General features: G+C 39.9%; 1 protein-coding gene across 1 annotated transcript; it reads left to right on the top strand.

Moving 5' to 3' along the window:
• Positions 1 to 3,353: 3,353 nt before the first annotated feature.
• LOC108176177 (vomeronasal type-2 receptor 116) lies at positions 3,354 to 26,579 on the top strand. Its single transcript, XM_070067570.1, has 5 exons — positions 3,354 to 4,296; positions 8,610 to 8,624; positions 13,903 to 14,130; positions 15,529 to 15,652; positions 24,848 to 26,579. Exons 1-5 carry the CDS (start codon positions 3,529 to 3,531, stop codon positions 25,759 to 25,761), a joined length of 2,049 nt encoding a protein of 682 aa, XP_069923671.1. The 5' UTR covers positions 3,354 to 3,528; the 3' UTR covers positions 25,762 to 26,579.
• The last annotated feature ends 407 nt before the right edge of the window (positions 26,580 to 26,986 follow it).

Genomic DNA, 26,986 nt, shown 5'->3' with positions numbered 1-26,986 from the left:
GTGCACCATGTTTTCCTGTTTTATCCATGCTGTGGCTTGCAGCAATATTTAGTATACTTTTCTCAAAATATCTTAATATCTAAGTCTGCCTTGGTGTCAGCCACTCCTGTTTACTCAAAATTTTATCTCTGCTAAAAAAAACTGACAACATTGTCTTCAGGGAGAAAAGAATTAAGCTAGCCAACTTTAAGCTGATAGCAAGTGCTATAAATATCCTGGGGTGAATGCGTTATGCCCTTCGAAATGAAGGCCAAATGTATAAAAGAAAAAAGTTTATTCAATGGTTTTAATTTATCATTCAAATAAATAGAGCTAAGCTATGGACACATGCCAGGAACACAATTTATTTCCCGGGTCAACTTCATTGTTAACAAGTAAGTAAGTCCTCTGTATGATCTGAAAACCTCCTGGGATTTTATGTGTATAGAAGGGTGATTTTTACCTATCAGATACAATTAAATTTCAAACTCCACAAATAAGAGTAACATGTACAACACTGTGTGACATAATAGAGAAATACCTTTCAACTATAAGCAAAGCATTGCCAATTACAAACTGTATGAATATATATTGTAATATTGAGGAAAAGGACAAATTCTTAGTTATGCCCCAAATAGAAACATATCCAAGTGCAAAGGACTAAAGGAATGACTGGATGAATATATTGAGTCCCGTGTAACTTATTACCAGAAAGGAATTTTCTTAGCATTCAAATTATGGAAGAAATGTAATAAATTAGAAAAATCCAGAATTCCAAAGGAATGCATAGTGAGATAAAAGAATATACCCTTTTAGGTACGTAAAACAGGAAAGCTCTTCTTAAATTCTAAGAAATCAAATTTTCACTTAAGTTACATAGAAAAATGGAGAGAACATGCAAATATAAAATATGAAATGATAATTCAATACAGAGAAAAGTGAAAACCAAGTGAACATCTCCAATTATCCAACAGAGTTTATGAATAAATTCTTATGTTTGAAAGAAAACAAGAAGTTAAAGCTGACTTGAACAGAGTGAAATATTGTATTAGGAAATTATAGCAAGGACAGGGGTCAAATGGCTCAGATGGACCTAGCTGAAGAGGAGAATGTTCTAAAATTTGGGACAACTGATGAGTCAGGTGGGATTCAGCCTACTCCAGAAATTACTGAAAACAGAAATGCTTGCTCCTGGGTGTTGTCCTTAGGTTGGGACACATCGAGGAAAGGGTTCCTGAAGGTGAGTGTGAGAACAGACATGGTCGATTTCAGAGGAGTTCAAGGGCCATTCCACAATCTTCTAGAGCACTTGAAACTTCACTCACACCTCCTCCTTTTGCCAGAGCTGAGGCACCACTGAGTGGAAGCCTGAGTCTGATCATTGCTGCCTCAGGGCATGGCTGTGTTGTTGCTTTGAATTCCATAGTCTCACCCTTCTCCCTGATGCTGCTCCTCTCTTTAGGTGGCTCTGGAAGAACTACCAATATGTGCTGGCCTTCCGCTTTGCCATCCAGGAGATCAATAAAAACCCCCAGCTACTCCCCAACCTGACCCTCGGTTTCAAATTCTACAATGCCTTTGCCAGTGAACAGTACACCTTATTGAGCATAGTGTATTGGTTGTTTGGGGCCACTATGCCTTTACCTAACTACACCTGCCATACGCAAGGCAGACATGTTGCCATCATTGCTGGAACCACATCAGCATTGTCTGTTGAATTTGGAATGCTTTTGGAGCTCTACAAAACCCCACAGGTAATGAGTTGTGAATCTGGAGGACAATAGTTGAATCTCCTCCAACACTATTCTCTCACCTCTGAAGAAAGGGAAATGGGGCATCTCCCTGTGGTATAAGACTGACCCCATGGGAATTCCTGGGGTGATTAATAGTGGAGGGAGAAGAAACAAAAGGAAGTAGCAGGGAATGCTGAGAGCCTCCCCCCAGATGACTGTCTAAGGCCTGTGTATCCATCCCCCACCAGCTGGAGACATTGGCAAATACAGCTCCATACCGCATCAGAAATGTCCACAGCACACAGAGGTATCCTGTCCTAGCACAGCACTGTCTTGGGAGGGATCCAGAGACCAAGCAATATTAGATGTTAAGATATGAAGTCCTGCTCATATGGTTTCTGTTTGGGCAAATCTGATGGCTATGTGAGTTCCAAAGATTTCCAAGGCAGGTTTTTAAGATGATTGATTTATTTGAAAACACAGAGGGATTGGGAAAGTTACAACCACCACCCCGACATGGAGAGGGAGAGAGGGAGGGGAAGGGAGAGAGAGAATGGGAGAGAGAGCTTCTATTCACAGGTTTACTCCATAAATGCCCACAATAGCCATATATGAGTCAGGTAGAAGCCAGGAGCTAGGAACTGAATGCAGATCTCCCACTTAAGTGGCTGTGGTCCAGCACTTGTGTCATGTTCTGCTGCCTTTTCAGGCATGTTTGCAGGAAGGTGGATAAGAAGTGGTGTAGCCAAGCCTTGAACTGGATGGAGTTCTGAAATGGGATGCTGGTGTTACAAGTTGGAACTTAACTCATCTGACCCAAACTGGCTACACCCAGAATGTTGAGGCTCAATTCAAGTTAGACTGGAATTCACCTAATCCCTGTGCCCAATCATCCCCTTTTCACAGGCACACAAATTGATTTCTCTGCAGCATTCCTAGTGATAATTGTGCTTACTAGTCCTCATGTCTTGCTGTTTTTATTTGAGGGCCAGAGAAATACACACATAGACACACACACACACACACACAGACACAGAATTCCCATCCGCTGGTTCACTCACCAATACCTCCCATGATGTTGGACTTAATCTGCCACAGCAGAAGCATAGAGCCAGGAATGAAACCCCATATGAATGTAATAAATCAAATTACTTGAGCTATAATTATTGTCTCCCAGAGTCTGCACTAGCAACTTAGAGATACTTCACCAGGGACCTGCTACACAAACAAAAATCAGGACATGTATCTGCCCAACAGGCCACCTGGTGATCAGAGGATTCTGGTTTGGAAAAATTATTTTGCCCCAAATCAAAGAGGGTTGGTGATTGTATCCTTGGAGACAACGCAGGATTCCTGTGGTAATCAGTGCACTCCAGATACAAAGAGATCAACACAGTAGAGATTTCTGTCTCAGAGTTATCTACAATGGTGGCTGCTGGAGGAGGTGGCTCTGCTCCACCAGTCACCCTGGGCAAGGATGGGGAAAGACCACTGGCTGGGTGAAGTAGCATCCAAAGTTCCTTCTTCTCAGTCCCCACTGCAGCACAGGAAGAGCATACAGAAACTGACAGATTTTCTTTAAGTGTACATTTATTAACCTAAAGCAATGGACATGTGAAGCATGGTCTTCTCTGTGGCCAAGATAGCAGGATTTGTCCATTCCTGCCATGCACTTTGTCTTTACTCAGTAGCATACTGCAGAAGGAATCCCTTGTTTAGAATTTTTTTCACTCACTTCCGAGAAACAACCCAAATCCCACAAAAGTTTGATTGTGTTTTTCTTTGCTTTTAGCTCACCTATGGCCCTTTTGATCCCATGCTAAATGATAAGGACCAGTTTCCCTCACTCTATCAGATGGCCAGCAGTGACAGCTCTTTGGGCCACGGAATGATCTCCTTGTTGCTGCATTTTGGCTGGACTTGGGTGGCGCTCTTTGTGTCTGATGACATGAAGGGAGAGCAGTTCCTTCAGTACTTTGAAGCAGCGATGCTCAAGAAAGGAATCTGTGTGGCCTTTACAGTTAAGCCCCCTGTCACAAAGAAGTTGTATGTGGGTAGTGATCTCACTTTCATGAGTAGCATCAGAGTTTCATCTGCAAATGTGCATCTACTCTATGGTGATGTAAGAGGTCTCATCAGTGTGGACATTTCAGTGCAGTCATTTTTAACCATGGGGAAGGTGTGGATCATGACATCAAAGTGGGATCTTATCATTTCTGAGACAAACCACATGCTGCACTCTTTGCATGGAGGCTTCTCCTTTTCACCCCACAAGGAAGAAATCCCTGGCCTCAAACTTTTTGTCAAGACGGCAAAGCCTTCTCACTACCCAGAAGACTTTTACTTCAGTAAATTATGGCTTTTTCATCTGGACTGCTCACTTGCAGGATCATTTTGTGGACATATTGGAACCTGCTCACCAAATACTTCCTTAGAGTTTCTTCCAGGACACATTGACTTGCTGACCATATCTGACTCCAGCTATTTAGTCTACAATGCTGTCTACACAGTGGCCCACATCCTCCATAAAATGATTTTGGAGAAAGTAGAAATGAGATCCTTAGCAGAAGCATCCCAGCCCATGATTCTTCCCTGGCAGGTAAACCTCCCCTGGAACAGAACAGACACTGCTCACTTGATGGTATCTAGAGATGTTTTATTGAGGTACAGCATCATGACCCTGCTCTCATTTCAAGGTCAACAGGATTGCAATAAATGATGCTTTTATTTTTTTTAAAAATTATTTCTTCATTTGAGAGGTAGAGTTACATAAGAGGGAGAGACAGAGAGAAAGGCCTTCCATCTGCTGGTTCCCTTCCCAAATAACTGCAATGGCTGGAGCTGGGCTGATCGAAGCCAGGTGCCTGGATCTTCTTCTGGGTCACCCACATGGGTTCAGGGGCCCAAGCACTTGGACCTGGAAGCTGGGATCTTTCCATTGGTTACAGCTATATCTGTGATTGTTCACTTTGGCTGGAGTTTTCAGTCATTGCAGATTTTGAATGTATACTATTAGAAATTGTTTCAGAAAATAGTGTTTGTTTACTTTGCATAACTAAGACTTTCAAATTTTATTTATTTATTTTAAGGGCACAGATTTCATGTATTTATATGTCAATGTAAGAAAAATAACAACACTTCCCACCCTTTCTCCCTCACTCCCACCCTTCATCCTCCTTCTTTTATATTTCTTTTAATTTTTGTGATAACATACTTTCAGCTTACTTTATAATCATATGCTTAAACCTCTACTAAAGAAGGAATTTAACCAGTAGTAAGTAGATCTCTTTCTCAGGAGTATAGTCTACATGGGCTATAAATAATAATCAAATCTCAGGATATCTATGTCACTCATTTATGTTTATATTGAAAAATGCATACAAACAATAAGTAAAATGAACATATAATTAGATCTGTACTATTAAGTTTAGTCTCTGAAAATATTTTAGTGAATAATTCTCATCTTTATCAGAACCCATTATTTTAAAAGAAATTTTATTTATGTTATATAGGTTTCATGTATTTCATGTATACAATTTAGGAACATAGTGATAATTCCCCTCCTAGCCTCTCTCCTGCTCACACTCCAACTTATCCCCCTCCTCCCTCTCCAATTCCAACTCTTAATTTTTGCAGAGATCTATTTCCAGTTTACTTAATGATCATATGGTTAACCCTACACTAAGTAAAAGAGTTCAACAAATAGTGTGAAGAAAAATCCTCTCTCTTCTTCAGCAGAGGAGACAAGGGTTGTAAACCATTATTAAATCTCAAAATGTTTGTTTCACTCCAATACATTATATTTCAGGTACTGTAATAGTTACCTTGGTTCAGAGAAAATATATGGTATCTATCGTTTGGGGACTGGCTTATTTCACTAAGTATAATGGTTTCCAGTTGCATCATTGCAAAAGGCAGGATTTCATTTCTTTCAGCTGAGTAGTATGCCATAGTGTATATATGTCATAATTCCTTTATCCAGTCAACAGTTGATGGATGTCTGGGGTGAATTCATATCTTAGCTATTGAAAATTGTGCTGTAATGAACATGAGGGTACAGATAACTCCTTCAGGTACTGATTTCTTTTGGTTTGGGTAAATTCCCAGGAGTGGGATGGCTGGATCATATGGTAGGTCTGTATTCAGGTTTTTTTAATAGAAAGCTTTTATTTAATAAATATAAATTTTCAAAGTACAACTTCTGCGGTTCTTCCCCCCATACTCACCCTCTTACAATCCCAAACAATCCCAAACAATCCCACCACTTACTAGTGCTCCCATCCCATTCTTCATTGATTTATTTTTAATTATCTTTATATACAGAAGATCAACTCTGTACCAAAAATAAAGATTTCAACAGTTTCCACCCAAACACACAGAGTATAAAGTACTGTTTGAAGAGTAGTTTTACTGTTAATTCTCATAGCACAATACATTAAGGACAAAGACCCTACATGGGGAACAAGTATAGAGTGATTCCTGTTGTTGATTTAACAATTCACAGTCTTATTTATGATGTCAGTGATCAACCGAGGCTCTTGTCATGAGCTGCCAAGGCTATGGATGCCTCTTTTTTTTAACTTTTATTTAATGAATATAAATTTCCAAAGTATGACTTATGGATTACAATGGCTTCCCCCCCATAATGTCCCTCCCACCTGCAACCCTCCCCTTTCCCACTCCCTCTCCCCTTCCATCCACATCAAGATTCATTTTCGATTATCTTAATATACAGAAGATCAGCTTAGTATACATTAAGTAAGGATTTCAACAGTTTGCTCCCACACAGAAACTTAAGTGAAAAATAATAGATGATTTTTTTTTAAATGATGATGAAATCAGATCAGACCTATTGTCATGTTTAATCCCAGTGAGAGTCAAGTTGGGAATTGATAATTTTTTTTTTACAGAAGATCAGTTTAGTATACATTAAGTAAAGATTTCAACAGTTTGCACCCCCATAGAAACACAAAGTGAAATATACTGTTTGAGTACTCGTTATAGCATTAAATCTCAATGTACAGCACATTAAGGACAGAGATCCTACATGAGGAGTAAGTGCACTGTGACTCCTGTCGTTGACTTTACCAATTGACACTCCTGTTTATGGCATCAGTAATCTCCCCATGCTCCAGTCATCAGTTTCTAAGGCTATGGAAGCCCTCTGAGTTCTCCGACTTTTATCTTGTTTAGACAAGGTCATAGTCAAAGTGGAGGTTCTCTCCTCCCTTCAGAGAAAGGTACCTCCTTCTTTGAAGACCTGTTCTTTCCACTGGGATCTCACTCGCAGAGATCTTTTGCCAGAGTGTCTTGGCTTTCCATGCCTGAAATACTCTCATGGGCTTTTCAGCCAGATCCGAGTGCCTTTAGGGCTGATTCTGAGGCCAGAGTGCTATTTAGGACATCTGCCATTCTATGAGTCTGCTGAGTATCTCACTTCCCATGTTGGATCACTCTCCCCTTTATTCTGTCGGTTAGTATTGGGAGGCACTAGACTTGTTTATGTGCTCCCTTTGACTCTTAGTCCTTTCATTATGATCAATTGTGAACTGAAATTGATCACTTGGACTAGTGAGATGGCATGCCACCTTGATGGGATTGAATTGGAATCCCATGGTATGTTTCTAACTCTACCAATTGGGGCAAGTCAGCTTGAGCATGTCCCAAATTATACATCTCTTCCCTCTCTTATTCCCACTCTTATGTTTAACAGGGATTACATTTCAGTTAATTTTCAACACTTAAGAATAACTGTGTATTAATTACAGAATTAAACCAGTCATATTAAGTAGAACAGTCAAAAAAACTACTAAGAGGGATAATGTATTAAGTTGTTCATTAACAGTCAGGGCTATGCTGATCAAGTCACCATTTCTCATAGTGTCCATTTCACTTTAGGTGGTTTCCTTTTTGGTGTTCAGTCAGTTGTCACCAATCAGGGAGAACATATGGTATTTGTCCCTTTGGGACTGGCTTACTTCACTCAGCATGATGTGTTCCAGATTCCTCCATTTTGTTGCAAATGACTGGATTTCATTGTTTCTTACTCTGGTATAGTATTCTAAAGAGTACATATCCCATAATTTCTTTATCCAGTCTACCGTTGATGGGCATTTAGGTTGGTTCCAGGTCTTGGCTATTGTGAATTGTGCTGCAATAATCATTAGGGTGCAGACCGCTTTTTTGTTTGCCAATTTAAATTCCTTTGGATAAATTGCTTTGATTATATTGAGGAATGTTCCTTCTATACCCAATTTGCTTAGAGTTTTCATCATGAAATGCTGTTGAATTTTATCGAATGCTTTCTCTGCATCAATTGAGATAATCATATGGTTTTTCTTTTGCAGTCTGTTAATGTGGTGAATCACATTGATTGATTTGCAAATGTTGAACCATCCCTGCATACCAGGGATGAATCCCACTTGGTCTGGGTGGATGATTTTCCTGATGTCTTAGCTATTGTTAATTGAGCTGAGATAAATATTGAGCTCTTTTTTTTTTGCCAATTTAAATTCCCTAGGGTAAATTTCAAGGAGTAGGATGGCTGAGTCATAGGGTAGGGCTATATTTAGAGAGAGAGAGAGAGAGAGAAAGAGAGAAATCGAGAGGGTCTTACATACAATGGTATGCTTTCCCATTGGCCACAAGGATAGAGCAGCACTGTTTTGAAGCCAGGAGCCAGGAGTTTCTTCCAGGTCTCCCACATGGGTGCAGAGGTCCAAGGACATAGACCATCTTCTACTGCTTTCCCAGGCCATAGCAGAGAGCTGGATCAGAAGTGGAGGAGCTGGTCTCCAACTGGCACCTATATGGGTTGCTGGTGCTTTAGGCCAGGGTGTTAACCTGCCATGCCACAGCACCAACCCCTATAGTGACTTTTCCAGTTTGCATTCTCACCAAAAGTGCATTAGTGTGCCTTTTTCCTCATATCCTCACCAGCATCTGTTGTTGATTGATTTCTCTATGAAATCCATTCTAAACTCGGTGAGGCGAAACCACATTGTGGTTTTGATTTGCATTTCCCTGATGGCTAGTGATCCTGAACATTTTTTCATGTGTCTGTTGACCATTTTGATTTCCTCTTTTGAAGAACGTCTGTTTAGGCCCTTGGCCCATGTCTTAAGTGGGTTGTTGTTTTGTTGTGGTGAGTTAGTTTATCTCTTTGTAGATTCTGGCTATTGATTCTTTATCAGTTGCATAGTTTGCAAATATTTTTCCCATTCTCTTGGTTGCCTCTTAAGTTTCCTGACTTTTTTTTTCCTTACATAAACTTCTCAATTTGATGTAATCCCAGTTGTTAATTTTGGCTTTGACTTCCTGTGCTTCTGGGGTCTTTTCCAAGAAGTCTTGGCCTGTGCCTACGTCTTGCAGGTTTTCTCCAAAGTTCTCTAATAATTTGATGGTGTCAGGTCATAAATTTAGATCTTTAATCCATGTTAGAGGGATTTTTGTGTAAGGTGTAAAGTGTGGAAATTCAGTTTCCGCAGCACCATTTGTTGAATAGACTGTTCTTGCTCCAGGAATTGGTTTTAACTCCTTGATCAAAAATAAGTTGGGGGGCCGGTGCTGTGGCACAGTGGGTTAAAGCCCTAGCCCGAAGCACTGGCATCTTATATGGGCACTGTTTCTAGTCTCAGCTTCTCCTCTTCTGATCCAGCTCTCTGCTATGTCCTGGGAAAGCAGTAGAAGATGGCTCAAGTCTTTGGGCTTCTGCCTCTATGTTGGAGATCTGGAAGAAGCTCCTGCTCCTGGCTCCGGATCGGCGCTGCTCTAGCAGTTGCGGCCATCTGGGGCGTGAACCAGCAGATGGAAGACCTCTCTCTATTGTCTCTGACTCTCTCTGTAACTCTGCATTTCATATAAATTAAATAAATCTTATAAAATAGAAGTTGGTTATAGATGTTTGGATTGATTTCAGGTGTTTCTGTTCTGTTCCATTGGTCTATAAATCTGTTTTTGTACCAGTACTAGGTGATTTTGATTATAACTGCCCTGTAGTATGTCTTGAATCTGTTATTGGGATGCCTCTAGCTCTGTTTTTGTTGTATAAGATTGCTTTAGCTATTTAGGTCTACTGTGCCTCCATATGAATTTCAGCATTTCTTTTTTCCAAATCTGAGAAGAACATCTTTGGTATTTTGATTGATATCACATTGAATCTATAAATTGATTTTGGAAGAATGGACATTTTGATGATATTGATGATTCCAATCCACAACCATGTAAAATTTCTACATTTTTTGGTATCTTCTTCTATTTCTTTCTTTAAAGTTTTATAATTCTCATCATCACGTTCTTTGACATCCTTGGTTAAGTTTACTCCAAGATATTTGATTTTTTTTAGCTATTGTGAGTGATATTGATCTTAGAAGTTCTTTCTTAGCTGTGGCATTTCCTGTGTATACAAAGGCTGTTGATTTTTGTACATAGTTTTTATATCCTGGTACATAGCCAAACTCTTCTATGAGTTCCAATAATATCTTAGTAGAGTTCTTTGGATCCTCTAAATAAAGAATCATATCATCTGCAAAGAGGGATAGTTTGACTTCTTCCTTTCCAATTTGATCCCCTTGATTTATTTTCTTTTCTTTTGCCTAATGGCTTTGGCTAAAACTTCTAGTACTGTATGAAATAGCAATGATGAGAATGGGCATCTCTGTCTGGTACTGGATCTCAGTGGGAATGCTTGCAACTTTTCTCCACTGAGTAGAATGTTGGCCATGTGTTTGTTATAAATTTCCTTTATTGTGTTGAGGAGTGTTCCTTCTATACACAGTTTACTTAGAGTTTTTCACCATGATAGGGTGTCATATTTTTCAAATGCTTTCTCTGCATGTATTGAGATAATCATATGGTTTTCTTCTGCAGGTTGTTAATGTGGTATATCACATTGTTTGATTTGTGAATGTTGAACCATCCCTGCATACCAAAGATAAATCCCAGGTGGTCTGGGTGGATGATATTTCTGATGTGGTGTTGCATTCTATTGGCTAGAATCTTATTGAGGATTTTTGTGTCCATGTTCATAAGGGAATTGTTCTGTAATTCTCTTTCAATGTTGCATCATGTTTAAGTTTAGGAATTAAGGTGATGCTGGCTTCATGGAAAGAATTTGGGAGGATCCCTCTGTTTCAATTGTTTTGAATAGCTTGAGAAGGATTGGAGTTGGTTCTTTACATTTCTGGTAGAATTCAGCAGTGAATGCATCTGGTCCTGGGCTTTTCTTTGTTGTGAGGGCCTTTATTACTGATTCAATTTCTGTCTTGATTATGTGTCTGTTTAGGTTTTCTATATCTTCATGGTTCAAGGTAGGTCTTAGGTGTCCAGGAATCTATCCATTTCTGCTAGATTTCCCAGATTGTTGGCATACAACTCTTTGTAGCAATTTCTGCTACCTCTTTTAATTTCTGTGGTGTCTGTTGTTACATTCCCTTTTTCATCTCTATTTTTATTGATTTCAGTCTTCTCTCTCCTTTTTTTGGTTAGTTGGGCCAATGGGGTGTCAATTTTGTTTATTTTTTTAAAAGTACCTCTTCGTATTGCCGATATTTGGTAATGATTTTTAGATTCAAATTTGTTGATTTCTTCTCCAATTTTAATTACAGATTTTGTTGCTGGTGGATTTCTTAAGAGAGCCATTCTAACAGGAGTGAAGTGAAACCTCATTGTGGTTTTGATTGGCATTTCCCTGATGGCTAGTGATCCTGAGCATATTTTTAAGTGTCTGTCAGCAATTTGAATTTCCTCTTTTGAAAAATGCCTATTCAAGTCCTTTGCCCATTTCTTTCTTAATGGGGTTGTATTTTTTTGTTGTTGTTGAATTTCTTAAGCTCTTTATAGATACTGCATGTTAACCCTTTATCAGTTGCATAGTTTGCAAATACTTTCTTCCATCTGTTGATAGCCTCTCCATTTTGCTGCGTGTTTCTTTTGTGGTGCAGTAGCTTTTCGGCTTGATGTAATCTCATTTGTTAATCTTGGCTTTGATTGCCTGTGCTTCTGGGGTCTTTTCAAGAGTCTTTGCCTATGCCAAAGTCTTGCAGAATTTCCCCAATGTTCTCTCGTAATTTGATGGTATTGGGTCATAGATTTAGGCCTTTGATCCATTTTGAGTGTGTTTTTGTGTACGTTGTAAGGTATGGGTCTAATTTTACACTTCTGTAAGTGGAGATCCAGTTTCCCCAGCACAATTTGTTGAGGAGATTGTGCCTTCTTCAGGGATTTATTTTAGTTCTTTTGTCAAATATAAGTTGGTTGTGGATGCATGGATCGATTTCTGGAGTTAAGAGCCCATTACATTTATTCTCTTCTGTTTGTTGACTTACTTTTTCAGGGATTTCTGTTGAACTTCATCTGATATGTTACACAGGACAAAGTGCTTCAAGAATTCGAATGCAACTCATGAGAAAACAAAGATAAACAAATGGGTCAAATTTTTTGAAATTATGCAAAAACCAGAATATATGGACATATTGGATAGTAGTTATTACATTTGTATTCCTGTATACACTGGCCCATGTGCTTAGGAGATACATTTTTTGAAAGTAGAAATGAGTTCTACATAATATCCTAAGATGACTCTGGGAAATACAGTGTGTTACAAAATCTGCAAGAATCAAGGAGCAGAAATTGTGGTCATATTTCTTATATATGAGACTATTGAGGATGCACATTAATTAGCACAGGATATGTCCTCTGGGTTACAGATGGTTTTGCCTGGATTTTCCTCACAGCTTATTTGAATCTACTGTTTCCCCATATATAGAATATATTCAGGAAGTTCTGTTTGCATGTGAAAAGTACAAATAGATGAATAAATTTGTTGAACAAATAGGTGTGTTATGTAGAAGACAAATATGTATATGTAAAAAATAACATCAGAAAGTTCACTTCATAATCTATCTTCTATTTTACTTATAGGAGTGTTTTATTTTTTATTTTACTTTTTATTTTTTTGACAGGCAGAGTGGACAGTGAGAGAGAGAGAGAGACAGAGAGAAAGCTCTTCCTTCACTGTTGGTCCACCTCCAATGGCCACTGTGGCCGGTGTCCTGGGGCCAGTGCACCACGCTAATCTGAAGGCAGGAGCCAGGTGCTTCTCCTGGTCTCCCATGTGGGTGCAGGGCCCAATCACTTGTACCATCCTCCACTGTACTCCCGGGCCACAGCTGAGAGCTGGACTGGAAGAAGGGCAACCGGGACAGAATCCAGTGCCCCGACTGGGACTAGAACCTGGTGTGCTGTTGCCACAAGGTGGAGGATTAGCCTATTGAACTGCAGCACCGGCCGAGTGTTTTATTTTTATTTGTGATTAGATTCAAACTTTAGAAAAGTAAACAGAATTCTTCCACAGAAATAACTATGGATTATTTGGAAATCTTCTGAAAATTATTTAAGAATTAATTGATAGCTATTTAAATATAAAAACTTAGTTTTATCCTGCAGCAGGTGTGTTGTACCCAGAATGTCAAGGGTTAACATATACTATCAGTAACCTCAGGACCATCAGTATATTTGTTTTTGGCCATACAGTCCTACCTGGAATGTCAAAGATAATCACATTTACCATAAAAAGTGACCCAAAATATTTAGAGAAAAAACACTCATGTATTATTTCAAGCTCTAAGATATAAATGCATATATCTATGTATCATTGCATATATAGAAGACATGCACACATTTTTATAAATATGGATCTCAGTGCTAAGAGGGGTCTTGAGTCAGTTCATGAAAAATGTATATGATGAAATTAGCATACATAGATATCTAATTTTTCAATCAAAATAACTGATATTTCATTCTGTTTTTGAACCTCATGAAGACCCTGTGTATGCACATAACTGTGACATATCACAACTGTCAAGGTATTTAAAAGACCAACCATGTTGTACTCAATTGGTTATATTAGGGTTAGCTTCCATAAAGCCCCACCTAAACCATCTGACTGCAGCAGAGCCTTGCAATAGTTCCCCTCTGAACCCCACAAACTACATTTTTTCTGACTGGATACAACCATTCTAATTTTATATTTGGGGGGCGGGAACAAATGTTCTCTTCACTAGAAGTTGTTGACCATCCAAAGAATTAAACCTGGAACATAGAGAGGAGGGTAGAAAATGCTTGTTCAGTGCATATACATCTCCCTCTAATTTGAAAGGTCTCCCTGTTTCCACTTATTCCTGTTCTCCAGCTTCATCCAATCCTGAGGAAAATCCAGTTTACAAACCGTGCTGGAGATGATGTGTCTTTCCATGAAACAAGACACCATGTGGTACATTATGATATTCAGAACATTGTAAATTTTCCTGCTGGATTTCGGTTGCTGGTTAAAATTGGAGAGTTTTCCTCTAAGAGTCCACATGACCAAGATTTGCTGATCAATGAAGACATTATAGAATGGCCTGTTGGATTCAAAAAGGTGCATTTTTCTTTTTATATTGGATAACTACAGAGAGATCTGAGTAGAGCCTTGGGAGATTAAATGTGAAGTGACCATGTGATTCCCATTTCCCATCTTGGCACTTAACTGATGGTGTTCCTTACACATATCCTGAGCTAACACCTATCAGAAGAGCATGAGTGCATAGCCTTACCTTTTCAGTTTTGTCATAATTATTGATGTAGCAGTTGAGTTAAAACTAGACAAAGTTAATGAATAGAGGCAGAGACCCATATATAGATATACAGATCTTTAACATATCTCTGTATATAATCTCAACTCTTTAATCTCATAAGTCACAGTCTTTCTTATTTTTTTTAATTTTTTATTTCAATGGCAGAGTTAGAGAGAGAAGAGAAGTGAGGGGAGATCTCTTCTGTCTGCTGGTTTATTCCACCAATGGACAATAGGCAGGGCTGGGCAGATCCAAAGTCAAGAGCCAGGAACTGCTTGCGGATCACTCATGTGGGTCAGGGGTCCAAGCACTTGGTCTATTCTCTGCTGCTTTCCAAGGCATGTTAGCAGGGAGGTGGATTGGAAGTGGAGCAGCTGGGAATAGAAATGGTGCCCATATGTTATGCTGGTGCATCAGGAGGTGATTTAATGTGCTACACCACAAGACTGGCCCCCCTTGTTTTATATGTATATATATATATATATATATATATATATATTTAACAGGCAGAGTGGACAGTGAGAGAGAGAGAGAGAGACAGAGAAAGTCTTCCTTTGCCGTTGGTTCACCCTCCAATGGCCACCATGGCCAGTGCACCGCGCTGATCTGAAGGCAGGAGCCAGGTGCTTCTCCTGGTCTCCCATGGGGTGCAGGGCCCAAGCACTTGGGCCATCCTCCACTGTACTCCCTGGCCACAGCAGACAGCTGGCCTGGATGAGGGGCAACCGGGACAGAATCCGGCGCCCTGACCGGGACTAGAACCCAGTGTGCTGGTGCCGCTAGGAGGAGGAAGAGCCTATTGAGTGGCAGCGCCGGTACTGCCCTTGTTATATTTTCATGCATGATAAGTAGAAATACATAATGGGTTGACTTATTCATCTTCTTGCAGATACTATTCCCATATTCCTTTACCACATAGAATAATGCATTTTAAAGATTTTAGATAAAGTGACTTGATATGCATGACATTGCCCAAGGGATCTAACTGATACTATATGAAATAAAACTGAGCAAGTATTTTTGTAATACTTGATAAAGAAATGATGAGGTGGGAATGATGATCATGGAAACCTGCATTAAATGTGATAGTCATGGCCTTCAGTTGAAGGTCAGTGTTATGCTGTAAGGAGGGAAGTATTGACACCCATTATAATGGCTGATAATGTGGAAAACCATGATCAATGCTTTTCTTTTTCCTTCAGACTCCTCAATCTGTGTGTAGCCAGAGCTGTGGTCCAGGATTTCGGAAAATGTCACAGGAAGGAAGACCTGTCTGTTGCTATACTTGTGTTTTTTGTCCAGAGAGAGATGTTTCCAATCAGACAGGTAAAATACAGAATTTCAGATTGACAGCTTTCCTGTCCTAATTATTTCTCAATAAAAAAGAAACCAAAGAGATTTGCAGTGACTTCATACTGCACCACGGTTCTCAATGCCAGCTTATTCTCATTCATTCAGTATATCCATGCATGATTATTACTGCTACTTCTTTATGTGTAAGCTGTTGTCTAGTGATATTCCTTCTAAAATATATCTGAAAGTGTTAGATAAGACAGTATTCTTCTCTGATTTGCAGGTCGAACACACTATATTCTTTTTTTTTAATTTTTTTGACATGCAGAGTGGACAGTGAGAGAGAGAGACAGAGAGAAAGGTCTTCCTTTGCCACTGGTTCACCCTCCAATGGCCGCCACGGCTGGCGTGCTGCGGCCAGCGCACCACGCTGATCCGATGGTAGGAGTCAGATACTTATCCTGGTCTCCCATAGGGTGCAGTGCCCATGTACTTGGGCCATCCTCCACTGCACTCCTTGGCCACAGCAGAGAGCTGGCCTGGAAGAGGGGCAACCGGGACAGAATGCAGCACCCAACTGGGACTAGAACCTGGTGTACCGGCGCTGCAAGGCAGATGATTAGCCTAGTGAGCCACGGCACCAGCCAAACAGATTATATTCTAAGACATATAAGATGTGTAATCACCTAGGCTTCCTGTTGGTGCCTAGAAGTCTTGAAATGAAAACATTTTTATACACACATGATAAGCACAAAGCTATTGCACATATTTCATTATATATTTATTGCATTCCTTTTTTAAAACTTTTATTTAATGAATATGAATTTCCAAAGTACAGCTTATGGATTACAATGGCTCCCCCCCATACCATCCCTCCCATCTGCAACCCCCTTTCCCTCTCCCTCCCACCTTCCATTCACATGAAGATTCATTTTCCATTTTCTTTATATACAGAAGATCAGTTTAGTATACATTAAGTAAGGATTTCAACAGTTTGCTCCCACACAGAAACATAAAGTGAAAAATAATAGATGATTTTTTTTAAATGATGATGAAATCAGATCAGAGCTGTTGTCATGTTTAATGCCGGTGAGAGTCAAGTTGGGAATTGATAATTTTTTTTTACAGAAGATCAGTTTAGTATACATTAAGTAAAGATTTCAACAGTTTGCACCCCCATAGAAACACAAAGTGAAATATATTGTTTGAGTACTCGTTATAGCATTAAATCTCAATGTACAGCACATTAAGGACAGAGATCCTACATGAGGAGTAAGTGCACAGTGACTCCTGTTGTTGACTTTACCAATTGACACTCCTGTCTATGGCATCAGTAATCTCCCTATGCTCCAGTCCTGAGTTTCCAAGGCTATGGAAGCCCTCTGAGTTCTCCGACTCTTAACTTGTTTAGACAAGGTCATAGACAAAGTGGAGGTTCTCTCCTCCCTTCAGAGAAAGGTACCTCCTTCTTTGAAGACCTGTTCTTTCCACTGGGATCTCACTCGCAGAGATCTTTTGCCAGAGTGTCTTGGCTTTCCATGCCTGAAATACTCTCATGGGCTTTTCAGCCAGATCCGAATGCCTTTAGGGCTGATTCTGAGGCCAGAGTACTATTTAGGACATCTGCTATTCTATGAGTCTGAGTATCTCCCTTCCCATGTTGGATCACTCTCCCCTTTATTTATTCTATCGGTTAGTGTTAGCAGGTACTAGACTTGTTTATGTGCTCCCTTTGACTCTTAGTCCTTTCATTATGATCAATTGTGAACTGAAATTGATCACTTGGAATAGTGAGATGGCATGCCACCTTGATGGGATTGAATTGGAATCCCCTGGTATGTTTCTAACTCTACCATTTGGGGCAAGTCAGCTTGAGCATGTCCCAATCTGTACATCTCTTCCCTCTCTTATTCTCACTCTTATGTTTAACAGGGATCACATTTCAGTTAATTTTCAACACTTAAGAATAACTGTGTGATAATTACAGAATTAAACCAGTCACATTAAGTAGAACAGACAAAAAAAATACTAAGAGGGATAGTGTATTAAGTTGTGCATTAACAGTCAGGGCTATGCTGATCAAGTCACTGTTTCTCATAGTGTCCATTTCACTTTAGGTGGTTTCCTTTTTGGTGTTCAGTCAGTTGTCACCAATCAGGGAGAACATATGGTATTTGTCCCTTTGGGACTGGCTTACTTCACTCAGCATGATGTGTTCCAGATTCCTCCATTTTGTTGCAAATGACTGGATTTCTTTGTTTCTTACTGCAGTATAGTATTCTAAAGAATACATATCCCATAATTTCTTTATCCAGTCTACCGTTGATGGGCATTTAGGTTGGTTCCAGGTCTTGGCTATTGTGAATTGTGCTGCAATAAACATTAGGGTGCAGACCGCTTTTTTGTTTGTCAATTTAAACTCCTTTGGGTAAATTCCCAGGAGTGGGATGGCTGGGTTTAATGGTAGGGTTATCTTCAGGTTTCTGAGGAATCTCTGGCCTGACTTCCATAGTGGCTTGACCAGTTTGCATTCCCACCAACAGTGGGTTAGTGTCCCTTTTTCCCCACATCCTCGCCAGCATCTGTTGTTGCTAGATTTCTGTATGTGAGCCGTTCTAACTGGGGTGAGGTGAAACCTTATTGTGGTTTTGATTTGCATTTCCCTGATTGCTAATGACCTTGAACATTTTTTCATGTGCCTGTAGGCCATTTGGACTTCCTCTTTTTAAAAATGTCTATTGAGGTCCTTGGCCCATCTCTTAAGTGGGTTGTTGGTTTTGTTTTTGTGGAGCTTCTTGATCTCTTTGTAGATTCTGGTTATTAACCCTTTATCTGTTGCATAGTTTGCAAATATTTTTTCCCATTCTGTCGGTTGTCTCTTCACTCTCCTGACTGTTTCTTTTGCAGTACAGAAACTTCTCAATTTGATGCAATCCCAATAGTGGATTTTGGCTTTGACTGTCCGTGCAGTGGTGAGAGTGGGCATTCCTGCCTGGCGCCAGATTTCAGTGGAAATGCTTCCAACTTTTCCCCATTCAATAGGATGCTGGCTGTGGTTTTTTTATAAATTGCTTTGATTATATTGAGGAATGTTCCTTCTATACCCAATTTGCTTAGAGTTTTCATCATGAACGGGTGTTGTATTTTATCAAATGCTTTCTCGGTGTCTATTGAGATAATCATATGGTTTTTCTTCTGCTGTCTGTCAATGTGGTGTATCACATTGATTGATTTGTGAATGTTGAACCATCCCTGCATACCAGGGATAAATCCCACTTGGTCTGGGTGGATGATCTTTCTGATGTGTTGCTGCATTCTATTGGCCAGAATTTTATTGAGGATTTTTGCATCTATGTTCATCAGGGATATTGGTCTGTCATTCTCTGTCAATGCTGCATCTTTCTTTGGCTTAGGGATTAAGGTGATGCTGGTTTCATAGAAAGAATTTGGGAGGATTCCATCTTTTTTGATTGTTCCGAATATTTTGAGAAGAATTGGTGTTAGTTCTTGTTTAAATGTGTGCTAGAATTCAGCAGTGAATCCGTCTGGTCCTGGGCTTTTCTTTGTTGGGAGGGCCTTTATTACTGTATCAATTTCTGTCTCGGTTATGGGTCTCTTTAGGTTTTCTGTCTTCCTGGTTCAATTTAGGTAGGCTGCATGTGTCCAGGAATCTATCCATTTCTGATAGGTTTCCCTGTTTGCTGGCATACAGGTCCTTGTAGTAATTTCTGATGATTCGTTTTATTTCTGTGGTGTCCTTTGTTTCATTTCCTTTTTCCTTTTTTTCTCTGATTTTAATTATTTCTCTTGTCCTACTAGATTTGGGTCTTGTTTGCTGCAGATTTTCTGGATCCTTGAGATGCAGTGAAAGCTCATCTATTTGGTGCCTTTCCAATTTCTTGATGTAGGCAGCTATTGCTATAAACTTTCTTCTTAACACTGCTTTTGCTGTATCCCATAAGTTTTGGTATGTTGTGGTGTTATCCTCATTTACTTCCAGAAAATTTTTGATTTCTTTTTAATTTCTTCTATGACCCATTGTTCATTCAGGAGCATGTTGTTCAATCTCCATGAGTTTGCATATGCTCTAGGGATTCCTGAGTTGCTAATTTCCAACTTCATTCTTTTATGGCCTGAGAAGCCTCATGGTATGATTCTAATTCTTTTGAATTTGCTGAGACTTGCTTTATGGCCTAGTATGTGGTCAATCCTAGAGAAGGTTCCATGTACTGCTGAGAAGAATGTAAATGCTTTCTGTGTAGGATGAAAAGTTCTGTAGATATCTGTTAGATCCATTTGGGCTATAGTGTCAATTAAATCTATTGTCTCCTTGTTGATCTTCTGTCCTGTTGATCTGTCTGTTTCTGAGAGTGGAGTATTGAAGTCCCCAAGTACTATTGTATTGGAGTCTAAACATCCCCTTAAGTCCCTCAACAAATCTTTTAAATAAACCAGTGCCCTGTAATTAGGTGCATATACATTGATAATCATTATATCTTCCTGTTGAATTGATCCCTTAATCATCATATAGTGCCCCTCTTTGTCTCTCTTAACAGTTTTTGTGTTAAAGTTTATTTTGTCTGATATTAAGATGGCTATGATGACTTTTTCATTTCTATTTGCATGCTGTATCTTTTTCCAGCCTTTCATTTTCAGTCTATATGCATCTTTATTGGAAAGATGTGTTTCTTGTAAGCAGCAAATAGATGGGTTTCGTTCCTTAACCCAATCAGCCACTCGGTGTCTTTTAACTGGACAGTTCAGGCCATTCACGTTCAATGTGACTATTGATAAGTAGTAGCTTTGCCCTGCCATTTGCCAAAGATATTTTCTGATATAAGTTTTGAACTTCCTGTGATCATTTGGTGTGTTAGATTTCCTTCATTTACCTTCTTTCATACTGATGACCGTGTTTCTGTGTTTCTGTGTGTAACACATCTTTAAGCATCTTTTGCAGGGCTGGACGAGTGGCGACAAATTCTTTCAATTTCTGTTTATTGTGTAAGGTCTTTATTTCACCTTCATTCACAAATGAGAGCTTACCAGGAAATAATACTCGTGGCTGGCACGTTTTCTCTCTTAGTACCTGGGCTATATCTCGCCATTCCCTCCTAGCTTGAAGGGTTTCTGATGAGAAGTCAGCTGTGAGTCTGATTGGAGATCCTCTGAGAGTAATCTGACATTTCTCTCTTGCACACTTTAGGATCTTTTCTTTCTGTTTCACTGTGGTGAGTTTGATTACAACGTGTCGTGGTGAGGATCTCTTTTGGTCACGTTTATTAGGGGTTCTGTGAGCTTCCTGTACTAGGATGTCTCTGTCCTTCTCCAAACCTGGGAAATTTTCTGCTAATATCTCACTAAAAAGGCCTTCTAATCCTTTGTCCCTCTCCATGCCTTCAGGAACTCCTAGAACCTGAATGTTGGGTTTTTTAATAGTATCCTGAAAATTCCTGACAATATTTTTTAGATTTCTACTTTCATCTCCTTTTCTTTGGTTTGATTGTATATTTTCCTGTGCTCTGTCTTCTAAGTCTGATATTCTCTCTTCTGTTTCACCCATTCTGTTTTTGAGGCTCTACTAGTTTTTTCATTTCATTTTGATTCCTCCTTAATATTTCATTTTCATGAGAGAGATTTTCTATCTTGTCCATTAAGGATTTCTGTAGTTCGAGAATTTGTTTTTGAGAACTTCTTAATGTTCTTATCAATTTTTTAAGATCTGCTTCTTGCATTTCTTCTATGTCATCATCTTCATAATCTTGAACTGGGCTGTCTATTTCATTTGGGGGTGTCATAGTGTCTTCCTTGTTTTTGTTACCTCGGCTTTTTTTTTTATTTTTCTTTTTTTTTAAACTTTTATTTAATGAATATAAATTTCCAAAGTACGACTTATGGATTACAATGGCTTCCCCCCCATACCATCCTTCCCACCCACAACCCTCCCCTTTCCCACTCCCTCTCCCCTTCCATTCACTGTGGCACTAGATTAAGAGGACTGTCTGCTTTTGATGGATCCTTAGAGGCTGTGATGGCTGTGGCCAGAGAGCTCTGGATCTACAGGGTTAAGGGTGTGCCAAAGGTGATTCACCCTGATTGTTCTCTTGCCCTGTCTCTCTCTCTCTCTCTCTCTCTCTCTCTCTTTTGACTCAGTTGGGAAGTAATTCCACACAGCTGAGTGGAATTGAGAGTAGTTGATGTATGAAATGTGGCCCCTGTGGCTATTCGTTTGCTTACCAGAGTCAGGTTTTTCTGCTTGGCTAATGAGGGGCACCCACTTTGCATATGCAAAATGGTACGCACCACTTTACTGATGTAAAATGGCGCCTGCCCTTTGTCTTGCTCGGCTTTGTAAGGTGAGTGGAGAGAGAGGCTAAATGTCCATGCCAGTTCCCCTTATTTATTTGATTTTTTCTCTCCTCCAGCCATCCTGGTGAACTTTCCCCAATGGGGTTTCAGGCCTCGTTCTCTGCAGGGTCTTTCTGGCTTTCCCCACCAATGTCTCAGGTTACCAAGAGGTTTTTTTTTCTCACCTCCCCTTCCCATGCTGGCACGAAGACTGCAGCTCCGGCAGGTTAGGCGGGTCCAGCGGGTCTGGCGGGTCTGGTGGCTCTGGCGGCTCCTGTAGCTTGGCTTCCTTGTGGTGGGTGACCTTGCTCTCCCTGTAGGTCCTCAGAGTCACAGCCACTAGATCTGGAAGAGTTCCCTCTGCAGTTTTTCCCTGATCCTTTTCCTGAGGCTACCGTAGCTCCACTTTTATTAAACTATCTTTTCCCGGACTATCAGTGTGCGCCCTCACTATTCCGCCATCTTCCAGTCTTATTTCTGTGCATTCCTTTTAATACTGTATCTTTAATATTATATGTGAGACTAAGGATGACTAATTAAAACCACAACACTTTCTCTCAGGTCTATGGAATTTATTAAGAGAAATGTTCCAAGTGATATATGAATACCACAACCTAATTAAGCACACAATTTAGTATCCCTATAAAAACTTTTGAACAAGACAAGAAATTACCTTTCAAAATTATGAATCAAAATGAATGTACTGAGAAGTATAAAAATATACTAGGTCTCAATAAGAACTATTTCCATTGTTCACAATATTAAGAGATAGACCTTGGAGTCATTTGATTCAATGATGTTATCAGTAGCAACCATTTGGTTTCAATCTTTCCCAAGAGGAAATTTATATTGTTAGTCATTAGAAAGGTAAAGAAACAATGACTTAACTTATCCATAATGGGTTTGGGAATATCACTAATGTATAAAAAATTATGAAAAATGAATGAACATACACTTGAAGCCCATTGTGCAGCAGCATTTGCTTGTGTGCCCTCAGAATGTCTCTGAGATCACACCTGTTGAATATATGAAGAATGAGTATCTCCAGATAAAAATTGCCAGGGAGAATTATTTTTAAATGTTTCTGAATATTTTATGATTGAATGAGTACCACCTGCAAAAATTGTATAATACCTTTATGATAAAGGTAGCCAAATCAATACCATTTTCTGTATTTAACTGAAATGTCATTGAAGCAGAGAAATACCCATTCACTGACCTCTATTTAGGATTTCTTTGTTGTGTAATGGCACAAGAGTTTTTTCATGAGGGACAATGTGGTGTGCAGAGCTCAAAGTATTCCATTCCTTCCATGAGGCAGAAGGGTAATGAGCCCTTATTTCAGGTGAAATTGGAAAGTTTCAAAAACCTAATTTCTCCTTGAAAATTTTGTTGAAAATATCAGTTATACCCAAATGACTTATAATAAAGTCAAACACCTCCATAAAATCCAAATGTTTTAGATTTGATAAAATATATTTCAACCTTTGCATTGAATAACTGACAAAAATTGTCCCAGAGTTATGAAAATATAAAACAAGGAAAGACTTTTTTTACCAGATATCAAATAGTATCAATGAAGAAATGCTAGATATTGATTGTTGTAAGGATTTCATAGGCATTTTGCATTTTTATTTCTCTGCAAGAGAAGGAAAGCTCTAAAGCTGATTATCCTAGGCAAATGTTCTAAGCCATGATGATGCAGGATTGAGCACGAGAAAGACTGGAGGCAGCAGGGGGAGGAATTCAGAAGAATGCAAATAGACATCACTGTGCCACAGGATGAGCCACCCTAACCACTCATTTGCTAAAGATGCCATTTGAAATAGTTTGTTCCCATTTGTAGATGAGAATTCTCCCTGGGTCAGGAATGTAGAAACTTGCTCTGGTGTGGCCTCATATTTTTAAGAAAACTTTTATTTAATAAATACAAATTTTGAAAGTACAACTTTTGGATTATAGCAGTTTTCCCCCCCATAACTACTACCCCATGCACAAACAATCCCATCTCCTTCTCTTCCATCCCATTCTTCATTGATTCATTTTTAATTATCTTTATATGCAGAAGATCAATTTAGTATAAACTAACCAAAGATTTCAACAGATTGCACCCACACAGTCATACAAATTATAAAGTACTGTTTGAAGACTAATTTTACCATTAATTATCATAGTAGAACATATTAGGACAGAGATCCTACGTGGGGAGTAAGTGCACAGTGACTCCTGTTGTTGATTTAATAATTGACACTCTTATTTATAATGTCAGTGATCAACTGAGGCTCTTGTCATGAGCAGCCAAGGCTATGGAAGCCTCTTGAGTTCACAAACTCCGACCTTATTTAGACAAGGTCGTAGTCATAATGGAAATGCCTCCCTTCAGAGAAAGATACCTCCTTTGATGGCCTGTTCTTTCTGCTGGGATCTCACTCACAGAGATATTTCATTTAGGACATTTTTTACCACAGTGTGTCTTGGCTTTCAATGCCTGAGAAACTCTCATGGGCTTTTTATTCAGATTGGAATGCCTTAAGGAATGAATCTGAGGCCAGAGTGCTGTTTATGGCATTTGCCATTCTATGAGGCTGCTGTGTATCCCACTTCTAATGTTGGATCATTCTCTCCTGTTTAATGCTATCAATTATTATTAGCTGACAATGGTCTTATTTATGTGTTCCCTTTGATATTTAATCCTATCTTTATGATCAATTTTGAAGTTAAACTGATCACTTTAACTGGTAAGATGGCATGGTTATCTGGGTGTGGCCTCATATTACATCAGAGTATTTTATACTCAAAATGGCATTGCAAAGTAACCATTTTTCCCAACAGGGAAAATTTCAGAATTTCAGCAATGGAAACTCAGCCTTTCTTCTTCCACAGATGCAGAACAGTGTATCCAGTGTGCAGAGCATGAGTATCCGAACATGGAGAGAAGTCACTGCCTCCCCAAGCTAATGACCTTCTTAGCCTTTGAGGATGCCCTGGGGATGGCTCTGGTTTGCATGGCTCTGTGCTTCTCTGTAACCACAGCTGCAGTTTTGGGAGTCTTTGTGAAGCACCGAGACACTCCCATCGTCAAGGCCAATAACCGGTCTCTCAGCTACATCCTGCTCATCGCCCTCCTCCTGTGCTTCCTGTGCTCCTTACTCTTCATTGGCTGTCCCAACACAGCCATCTGCCTCCTCCGACAAATAACATTTGGTCTTGTGTTCACGGTGGCTATTTCTGCTGTGCTGGCCAAGACCATCACTGTGATTCTGGCTTTCAAGGTTATGAAACCTGGAAGAACAATGAGGCGATTGCTTGTATCCAGAGCTTCTAACTTCATCATTCCCATCTGTTCCTTGATCCAACTAGCTCTCTGTGGCATCTGGTTGGGAATCTCTCCTCCATTTATTGAGTTAGATGCATATGCTGAGCCTGACCACATCATCCTGGTGTGCAACAAGGGCTCAGTCACTGCCTTCTACTGTGTCCTGGGCTACCTGGGTTCCTTGGCCCTAGCGAGCTTCACTGTAGCTTTCCTAGCCAGGAATCTGCCTGACACTTTCAATGAAGCCAAGTTCCTGATGTTCAGCATGCTGGTGTTCTGCAGTGTCTGGGTGACCTTCCTGCCTGTCTACCACAGCACCAAGGGGAAGGTCATGGTGGCCGTGGAGGTCTTCTCCATCTTGGCCTCCAGTGCGGGACTCCTGGGGTGCATTTTTGCCCCCAAGTGCTACATTATTCTTATAAGGCCTGAAAAGAATTCTCTGAAAGGCTTAAAGAAAAGAGCAAGTTCTAAGGGATTCTAATATTTTTCTGCTTGTTTTGTTGTCACATTTTCAGAGTTTGGTGCCAAAACCAAACTGATATAACATTCCATATATATAAAATAACTAAAATTAACTTTTCCTTTGAAAATGACTTCTAGGTAAGACACTTAGCCTAGCAGATTACATGGGATCAGTTTCTGGCTCTGACTCCTGGCCTGTACTTTTGACTCTTGGGGACCCTGGAAGGAAGTGGTGATGGATTATGGAACTTGGTTCTGTCCACACATATGAGAATCCTGGTTTGACTCCCTATTTTGGGTCTAGCCACAGCCTAAGTATAGGCATTTGGGGTGTAGAAGCATGAGGTATAGAATGAGAGGTGTCTATGCCTCAGTAGTCACTAATGTTCTGGCAGCCAATATCATACTGAATGGAGAGAAGCTGAAAGCATTTCCCCTCAGATCTTGAACACAATAGGCATGTCTACTTTCAACATTCTTATTCAGTACATAACTTGAAGTGTTGGCAGGAGCAATTAGGGAGGAGGAAGAAATAAAGGGCATCAAAATTGGAAAGGAGGGGGCCAGCACTGTGGCATAGCAGGTAAAGCCACCCCCTGCAGTACTGGCACTGCCATATGGCACTGGTTTGAGATCTGGCTGCTCCTCTTCCTATCCAGCTCTCTGCTATGGCCTGGGAAAGCAGTGGAAGATGGCCTAAGTTGTTGGGCCCCTGCACCCATGTGGGAGACCTGGAAGAATCTCCTGGCTCCTGGCTTCAGATTGGTGTAGCTCTGGTCATTGATGCCATTTGGGGAGTGAACCAGCGGGTGGAAGATCTTTCTCTTTCTGACTCTCCTTCTTTCTTTGTGTGACTCTGACTTTAAAATAAATAAATCAATCTTGGGGCCGGTGCTGTGGTTCACTAGGTTAACACCCTGGCCTGAAGTGCTAGCATCCCATATGGGCACCTGTTTGAGTCCCAGCTATTCTACTTCCTATCCAGCTCTCTGCTATGGACTGGAAAAGCAGAAGTCCTTGGGCCCCTGCACCCAAATGGGAGACCCAGAAGAAGATCCTGGCTCTGGCTTCATATAGGCACAACTTTGGCCATTGTGGCCAACTGGGGAGTGAACCATCGAGTGGAAGACCCCCTCACCCCCCACCTCTCCTCTCTCTGTGTAACTCTAAATTTCAAATAAATTAAATACCTCTTTAAAATGAATGAATGAATGAATGAATCTTTAAAAAAATTGGAAAGGAGG

The sequence above is a fragment of the Oryctolagus cuniculus genome (assembly GCF_964237555.1).
Source record: "Oryctolagus cuniculus chromosome 16 unlocalized genomic scaffold, mOryCun1.1 SUPER_16_unloc_1, whole genome shotgun sequence".
Lineage (NCBI taxonomy): Eukaryota > Metazoa > Chordata > Mammalia > Lagomorpha > Leporidae > Oryctolagus > Oryctolagus cuniculus.
Note: the sequence above shows the minus strand (reverse complement) of the source record. Positions and strands in the feature narration are given on the sequence as shown.

Bases quoted from the DNA above. Each gene is read 5' to 3' on its own strand.
- LOC108176177 (XM_070067570.1), top strand. From the start codon at position 3,529: ATGCTAAATGATAAGGACCAGTTTCCCTCACTCTATCAGATGGCCAGC. The intron at 14,131-15,528 runs GTGCATTTTTCT...TTTTTCCTTCAG, and splicing joins GGCCTGTTGGATTCAAAAAG to ACTCCTCAATCTGTGTGTAG. The intron at 15,653-24,847 runs GTAAAATACAGA...CTTCTTCCACAG, and splicing joins AGATGTTTCCAATCAGACAG to ATGCAGAACAGTGTATCCAG.